Raw genomic sequence first — 9,344 nt, forward strand, 5'->3', positions numbered from 1 at the left:
GTCATTTTGAGTAAATTCAAGATTTGGGACGATCTGGCCTCTCCAGAGCTAGAATCACTGCACTGTGGGTTATTGTTCTGTTAATTGTAATTGATTTCCTTCGTTTTGATTGCCAGTCTGTACTTGGACATATTTGGGCAAGTGTTTTGACCGGAATCAGTTTCCTCTCTTGCGTTGTGATTCATTTTTTCTATTTAGTATTATCAAAACCCATGTTTCCCCACTTTCTGGCTGTTTCCACTATTATTTCATAACTCTGGAGATAAAGAATTGCACACACATCCTAACTTGTTAGTTGCTGTCTGCCTAGAAAGCTGGTATAGGGGCTTTTATTCAACTTATATTTTCATGTGAGAGGCTTTGGCTCTCAGGAAGGAGCAATTTTGAATCTGGTTATGTTGTGTTTGAGGCTAATTATCAGCTTCTGAATTCTGATTAACTCTGTTGTTCATCGGCTTGCTTGTCCTGATTGGCATTGCATTGCTGTTTAGGAGCATATTCTACTCTACAAGAATGTCTAGCAGCAGTACTGGTGTTGGTCAGTTTCATTTCATTTGATTTTATTGTACTTGGTATTTAGCTTCTTTTCTCTCTGTTGGTAGACATTGTGTTCATTTGATTTTGTCCCCAATTTTTTTTTTAAATGTAATATCTGAACAGCTAAAATCTTTAATATTAACTGTCAAGACTTGTAAATTGACTCAGCAAAAAAATCAAGAATTGATTTTGCCCCCAAAAGCTTAAGAATCCTTCAAGCACTAACCAAATAGCAAAGTGTAAGATGATGAGTTAATGGAGTATAGGTCAACTCTAAGTCATTCTTCTCAATGAGCAATTTTAGAGTTCCTTTAGATTTTAGATTTAGATTGGTTTTATGTGTTTTATAATTGTTGTCAAATAGACCTAAAATTAAATGCATTATTTCTAAGCAAAAATACAAGATACTAATTTCTAATTGCAATTATAACCTGATTATACACCAAATGATTTATGAGCTAAGTGAAATACAAAATGATAAATGCAATTCTAACATGATGGTAATATTGATCATTTCCCACTGTAGTTGCCCGAATTATTTCTCCAAAATGTGTTGAATATTCTTGGCATTTTGATCACTTTTTAAAATCTCTATACAATATGCAACATCAACCATTCAATTTCATTGACTCCCTCCTAATTGGTGCCATGCCACTTAACCTATCTTGGCTCATTGAAGCAAGTCACAACTTATTCAAGTGACCACCTACATCAGAATAAAATATAATGATTAGATGTATATGTAAAATAAATTTAATGAAGATCAGCATTCATTCAAAAAAAAAATCCAAAATGTAAAATCCCACCTCCTAATTTGTATCCAATCAATTGCCTAATGTTAAAATAATATTTTTCAACATGCAACTTGCAAGAGAATGGGAAATATCATGTAGGAAAAATTATCCCAGTAATTATTTCGAAAATTAGCAATAAAAATCATGAATTTGGCAAGTATTTTCTAATAGTACAAGATGGCCTAAATCATAATAATGTTCAATTAAGCCCAAATTTATGTGATATCAATATCATCATTAAAAAATAATGTGGTATAAAATATAAGTAGTTGGAAAAATTAATTTGCGTGTCATCATACTTTCTTTTAATTTTAAATTGGATCTCTTTAGTTTATTTTATTCAAATTGAGCTTTCACAGTTTCATCAGTTATATTTTTTAATCCCTTAAAATTAAAATTTCTGAATTTTTCATTAAAAATAAAATTCAAGACTATAAATTTTTAATTAAATGATCATATAACTTTAAGGTCAAAACTTATTTATTTAATTTTATATACTTTTACCCAATTAAATCAAGACTTGTAAATTCTATTATGTTAATAATATTTTTTAATTAAAGAGGCAAACACTAATGGCTTGAAGTTAAAGCACGATAGAACCTACAATCTCCCACTTATAGGGAAGCTTGCAAGCTATTAGGCTACAAGGCCATTGGCAATATGTTAATAATATTAATATTAAGAATTTGTTATATAATAAATAATTTTAAAAAAAATACACATGTCTTGATTTAAATGAAAACAAGCATATTAAGTATAGAATGTTAAATATTATATGTAAGTTTTTTTCCCTAAATTTAAAATAATCATGTAGTTTTATAATTTAACAAATTCACACACACATCAACAAGGATTGGTTTATCAAAAAAGACTTGTCTCTCATAACATGATAAATAAAAATTTAAATAACTATTGAAAATTATACTTACATTTAATATTCGATCATATCTTGAATAAGATTGCATTTAAAAGAAAGACACGTATTCAAAAAAAAAATTACACAAACACACGCAAGCACATTTAAAAATAAGAATTATAAGATATCAATTTAAAAAATGAATACTATAATTTTTTTCAAAACTTACTCTTAATTTTGAGATATAATTAATAGGATTTTCTAATTGAAACATTCTATTAAATAAAAAAATAAAAAATATAGTCTTTTAATTTTATTTATAAATCACTTTTAACATATTTTACTTCAACAAAAAAATATTAAAACTTATTAATTTTCTCTAATAATTTAATAAATTTTTAATTTTATTTATATTAAATATATATACTTTAATAATAGATTTTATTTCTTCAATATTCAGCAAAGGATAAGAAGAAAAATTTGTGAAGAAAATTTAATTATATGACTTATAGATAAAAAAAAATTATCTTTCTACCTTATGAATAGGATCGGAATGAATATAATTTTAAAAATAATTAATTGACTTCTTAAATATGTAATTCAATTAAAAAGTATTTTATAACGGAGAAAATAATAATAAAATTTTTCTGAAATATATAAATAATAATTTGATCTTTCAAAATATCATAATTTTTATGAAGTCCCTAAAGACTTTTCTATTATTAATAAATTTATATAAATTATCAAATTATTTTTATTAAAAATAAATGATTCATAATTTTTTTTATATTCGCAACTTTCCTTCTTAAATTCACAACAATGCAACAACAAATTATAACTTTTGTATGTTAAATTCATTATTTACTGTTATATTATTACAAATATAAAAATAAAGGTTGTTAATATAATAAAAAAAGTTATAAATCATTTATTTTTAATAAAGATAATTTAGTAATTTATATAAATTTATTAATAATAGAAAAGTCCCTAAAAACTTTAGAAGAATTATGGTATTTTGAATGACCAAATTATCTTTATTATATTTTAGAGGAATTTTATTATCATTTTTTTTATCATATTCAATGAAGTGAGTAATCCTAAAAAAAATAATTAAAGATGGTATACAACAAAAAAAAAAACAACTCTGAAATGGCATACCCAAAATAAAAAAAACCTTGAGTATATATGTATAGTACTCATCCGATTTGTTTTATCAGTTATTCTTACCAATTTTATTAATGTCTATAAAAAGGTAAAAATAATAAAAGCATGTAAAATTTTAAATATACTGCTACATAAAAAATATAAAAAAGTAAAGTTATGTTACTTTTTTCACTTATAAAAATTAATTTTAAATTTTAAATATTATTAAAAAGAGATATTATAATTTATAAATAAGATTAAATAGATACTATAGAATGTCCTTCATGGGACTGGTGGAAGGAGCATTAAAAAAAGGAACTCAGTTTTTTTATTTTTCTTATTCATTTCCTCTGTACTTTTCATCTTAATTATTAAATTTATTTTTAAATGGTTGAAATTTAATATTTTATAAAATAATTATTAAATTGTGAAATTTTATAAAAAAAATAAATATAATAATAATTTTATGAAGTATTAAATTTTATTTATTTAAAAAATAAATTTAATAATTGAAATGAGAAGTGAAGAAAAAATGAATGAGATGAGAAAATAGAGAGAAGTCAAATACGAAGATACACGTGACTATGTGATTCATAGAGTCTGTCATCGTTTTAATTTGTAGTGATTTTTTATTGGCCCAAAAAAAAAAATTAAAAGCCGATGCAAGCGGCCATGTGTGATGTAGCTGTATAGCTCTCTCGGTTTTCAAATTGTTTCAATTCTCGTGTAATCCTTAAAGGCCATTTGATTGCAAAGTATTTCTTCTGATAGATGCGTTCTACTCAGCCAAGCGCTATGAGGTTGAAGCAGGTAATTATGTATGGCGATACACCGTTTCTTCCCGAAGAAATCATCAGAAACATTCTCAAACGACTTCCGATAAGATCCCTAATCCGATTTCAATGTGTCTCCAAACATTGGAAACATCTCATCAAAACCACATCTTTCGTCGAAGAACATCTCCGCCACTCCAATCATCAGAGCCCGACTCTTATTTTCCAAGGGCGTTCTCCAACTGATTTTTCGCAGTCGCACTTTTATTTGCTCGATAACGAGATGCAACTCCATGAAGTTCAAAGCGCACCTCTGATTGATCTCTCTTGGGATGGCTGGATCATCGGTTCCAGCAATGGCTTGCTCTTGCTCAGTGCCAGACTTAATTATGCCCATCGTTCCATGGTATTGTGGAATCCAGCAAGTAGGCGGGTCAGACTGGTGGCTAAAGTTGTTAATTCTTTTCTGATGGGATTTGGGTTCAGTTCAATTGTTAACGATTACAAGATTGTGTGTATTAGAGTTTCTGATTTATTTGTTAATCAAGTAAAAGATTATTCATTAAACACAGGGCAATGGAAGGAAGTACAATTTGGGAACTTAGATGGTGTATATATTAAATCTCAACCTTTCAGTACTAACAGAGCTATCTTTTGGTTTGGGATTAATCTAAATGTGGAGCAGAGGGATGAAAATCGACATGTGTTAGTTTCATATGACATGGCGATCGAAGTATTTACGTTGATACCATTACCTATTTCAGCCCCTAAATCACTTGATTCACAACACACCAGGCTTACTATGCATGAGAATAAACTTGCTATGCTTTGTCACACTACCATTGGAAACTTTGAATCTTCTTTGATAGATTTGTGGGTGATAGAGGAGGGTACAGATCCATCTGGGGGAAGATGGAGTTGGACTAAGAAATATAGTGTCAACCACCCTCCCTGGTTACTTCCCGAGACTATTTGGAGGAACGAAATGGTCTGCCATTTTGTTGCAATGCCTGGACGTAGTGCAGCTGGATTTAAAGTGAAGGATGATGAAAGAAATGTCGTTATGATCAATCTCACTGCCAATGAATCTAAGATGTTTGCTATCCACAAATATGTCATTAGCCCTTGTATTTTGAATTATGTGGAAAGCCTTGTACCTGTTGGCAACGGGGACTGCAATGAAGAGCTTTGATACTGAATCTTAACTATCATGTTGCATATTTACAGGCAAGCTATTTTCCTGGAGAAGAACCCATAATGATTAAGATAATTTTGTTTCTAAAAAGCTTTATGTCCTTTAGAGATTTTATCTTGAATGGTATGTATGTATTCAATGCCAGATGTTTGTAGCTTTGTGTGACCTGCCCATCTGTGATATCAGGTTCAGTTTTCTTTCAAAAATGGATGTATTATTTAGTTGCTTTGGCGTGGATTTTTGGAGACATTTTGATCAGGTAATGTACCAATGATTTTTAGTTACACGGTTTTATGTCAATAGTTTTCCAGCTTTCAAGATGTTGTGTGCTTTTTGGATCATTTGTGGATTAAAAGAATATTTCCTCTGAGATTTTTGTGAAGTTCACTGTACAAAGTCTATGTTAATTTTTTTTTTTTATCCGTTCAATTTCTTTTTTTATCTTCTTGGTGCCTAACATAAATTTTTGTCCTTATCATTTCAATTTCTTCTTCAAGACTTTCTGTTTTTTTTCCCTCTCATCATTACTTAATGCATACCACACACAATTTTTTCGCTTCCTTATCTGAATGCCCAGTTGCTTAATCCGATCACTTACTTTGTCAATAATAGTGAGACTAGAAATTCATTCCACAGGGTTGTATGGAAAAAAAACATCTGTACATCAGTTTCCACTTTGTAAATGCCTGATATTTTGCAGTCCAATTACTTTTTTTGCATAATCTTTTACGGTGATGAAATTAGAAAGAGCTTCAGATTTGCGTTTCGTTTGATACTGCCAACTGTACTTACGAGAGGCTTCAACATAGAGGATCTAGTATGGGGAACGATATGTAGAAGGGGCTTGAGTTGAATGGTGAAAAAATGAGGTTGAATGGCTTCGAGAACACTGTATTTATAAAAGACGAAGTTTGTTTATGGGATTTGAACCGTGCCAGGTCATTGAATGGTCTTGAATAACTTCTATAGTAGATGAATAAAATTGGTGTCCCAGCATTCTGAAGCTGCTGATGCAAGAACCATGGAGGCTGATAATGCTCTGAGATTTTGAACATGGAGGTGATTAGAGTTAATGTTGATGGAGCATTTGATGGTAAGTCTCAGTCTGCTAGAGTAGGATTTGTTGTGCGAAATTCTGTTGGTATTTGTTTGGCAGCTATTGGTAAGCCTACTGATCCTGTGTCTATTCAAATATGAAGCCGAGGCTATGCTGGCTGGTCTGTCATGGGGTAGTGAGAATGGATTTAGTTAGGCATATTATTGTTGAATCTGATTGTTTTCCTCTAGTGCAGATTGTTAACTAGAAGCAAAATTGCCCTGAATGGGATTGTCTGACATAATTGGAGCTTGTCATTAATCTTGAAAGATCGTTGAGTTTTTGTAGCTTCAAATGGATCTCAAGAAAGTTGAACACTGTAGCTAACTAGATTGCTCATGCTCCTAATTTCTAATAGAAGAATGAAATGTAGTTCTAATGTCTAATATTTTTGTGTAATATTTTATCTCCATTAGTTTAAGGTGTGAGCTGTATAAAGTTTAAATTTGAACCTCAGATTTCAAATATTTGACTATAAATATAAAGAGAGGCAACATAATTAAAAAAATAAAAACAATTGATGTCTTTATGAATATAATTCGCACCATTAAACTAAACTTATTATGTGTTCTTTTATTTCTAGAGAACAATCCGGTAAAAAAAGCATTGAACTTTAAATTATGTAAACATTTAGTGAGACAAGAGAGAGAGAGAGAGAGAGAGAGAGAGAGAGAGTCTCAAAAAATGAAAATATAACTAAAAATTAAAAACATATAATGTGAAATAAATCTTCAACTTTAAAAAATAGAATATTTAGTAACCCATCATTACCTTCATCTAATGAATGTTATATAGAGTCCACAATGATATGCAACACTCTATGGGCATTTCATGTTAGCATATGCATATGTAAAGTTATAAATTTAGTCACAAATTACTTTTCAAGAAACATTGTGTAGCTTTTATTATAAAAAATGAATCATTCAATACCTTTTCATTAATTTTGATCAAATACTATTATTATTAAACTTATGAGACCCACAACGCATCCATTTTTTCAATTTTCTTGTCTTCCTTTTCAGTCTTAACTTGAGAAGAAGAAATTGAAAGAGTTCTTATCTAAAAACATCCATAAAGACAGTGCCAACAAAAATACATACTCCTATGATATACTCTATTTTTATTTATAAATTCTTTTTTTACATGTTTTACTAAGTAAAAAAAAACCTTAAAATTCATGTTTAATTAACAAAAGGAATTTTTGGAACAAGATTAATTAATTATTATTATTTTTTCCTCAAAACATTTTATTCCCTCCTTCCCTATATATAAGAAATTTTTTAAAATATTTTTTACTCCTAAATATAAGAAATTGTTAATATATTTTTTTGAAGAATGAACCATTATACTCTTATTAAATTGAAAAGAGAAAAAATAACTATTCTCATTAATTTTTTTTGAATAAAAAATTTATTTTTATTTAAAATAATTACAGGTAAAATTAAAATGTTGTCGAGCTTTTAATTAAATAATTAATTTTTATTAATTTATATAATTTGATTAAAAATATTTGATATATAAAGACAGAAAGAATATATTATAAAATATTAAAACATGAAGTGAGGCAAGGACGTTAGTTAATAAATGAGACAAAATGCCGGGAAAGGGTAACTGTATGGGAGCGGGTTCTTTGATTATAACCCAGGAATTAAAGAAGCTGTTTTCCATGTCTTGAGTGATTGCAAACACGTGAAAGAAGTTGTGGGTGTCCTATGTTTGTCGATGGCCAATAGCAACTGTGCTGGCATCTACTTGAACAATAAGCTACAGCTTCAGGTTGGCACTAGTGATGGGATTGACGCTGACATTGCGACTGTTCATGTTGATTGTGCTTTCTCCTCCTTCCCTGGAGGAACTGGATGAAGCGGAATCATTTTGAGTCACACATGTGTGATCATTAATGCCTCCTTCAGATTGGAGCATCGGAGACCATGTCAGGCTGTGTTTGGTTCACAAGAGGGGAGTATTATCATGTTACATCTATTTAAAAATATAAAATATTTTTAATTTAATTAAATCTCACTTTTTAATAAATAATTATTTATTTTTTAATTAATTTTATTTTTTTATATTTATTTTTATTAAATACCTTACAATAAATATAAAGTCATTATCAATAAAAATACTTTTTAAAAAAGATAATAATTATATCTCGAAAGATTAAAAATGTCTTACATTTTTGAACTTAAAGAATATTACTTTATTCAGTTTTATTAGAGAGAAAGGGAGAAGAAGTGTTTATAATTATTCTTTATTGGATTAAATGATACTTTTATCTCTAAACTATATATAAAAATTTATAGATAATCCTAAACTCAATTTAAAATTAATTTTGTGCATAAACTTATAAATTCGTCGCCCCCCTATCCCAGTGTTAACTCTCTTGATTCTCTTGATATATAAATCCTATATTTAATTTTTTTAATATTTTTTACTGGGTATGGTCCCATCATTTTTAATATTTTTTAATAACATAAAAAAAAATACCCCCCTCATATGGCTGCCTGGATGCTCGCCGTTCAAACTCGGGCAACAGGCCACTCCTTCAAATTCTCCTGCCTTCGCATTTGACTGAGATAGCAAATGGAATATATTGTTACGAGAGATGAGTGCAAGACATGGATTCACTCATTCCATTCGTCCGGGAGTGGTGAAACTGAAAGCTGTCACTATTTTAAGGTACTTAAAGATCTCTCCCTACTCTCCCTCTCTCCTCCCAGCAATCCGCCAGCTTATTTTAGAGATATATATATATATATATATAGCACACGTTAGATATATATATATATATATATATAGAGCACACGTTTTGTATCACTTACGCCATTCATAAGCAAACACATAATGGGAGAGGTTTAAAATTTTTCCTCCCTTCTATTTTGCCAAACAAAAAGAGGTTTGGATGGAATAAGGAGAGGGGAGGAGAGGCTCCTCCCCTCTCCTTGTTTGC

At 29.3% G+C, this 9,344-nt stretch overlaps 1 protein-coding gene across 1 annotated transcript; it reads left to right on the plus strand.

Moving 5' to 3' along the window:
- The first annotated feature begins 4,000 nt into the window (after window positions 1–4,000).
- Window positions 4,001–6,689, plus strand: LOC129285030 (putative F-box protein At3g16210). The gene has a single exon (XM_054920576.1). The coding sequence runs from the start codon at window positions 4,102–4,104 to the stop codon at window positions 5,293–5,295; it is 1,194 nt and encodes a 397-aa protein (XP_054776551.1). The 5' UTR covers window positions 4,001–4,101; the 3' UTR covers window positions 5,296–6,689.
- The last annotated feature ends 2,655 nt before the right edge of the window (window positions 6,690–9,344 follow it).

The sequence above is a fragment of the Prosopis cineraria genome, unplaced genomic scaffold (genome assembly GCF_029017545.1).
Source record: "Prosopis cineraria cultivar Desert tree isolate PC_DT_omini unplaced genomic scaffold, ASM2901754v1 PC11, whole genome shotgun sequence".
Classification (NCBI taxonomy): domain Eukaryota; kingdom Viridiplantae; phylum Streptophyta; class Magnoliopsida; order Fabales; family Fabaceae; genus Prosopis; species Prosopis cineraria.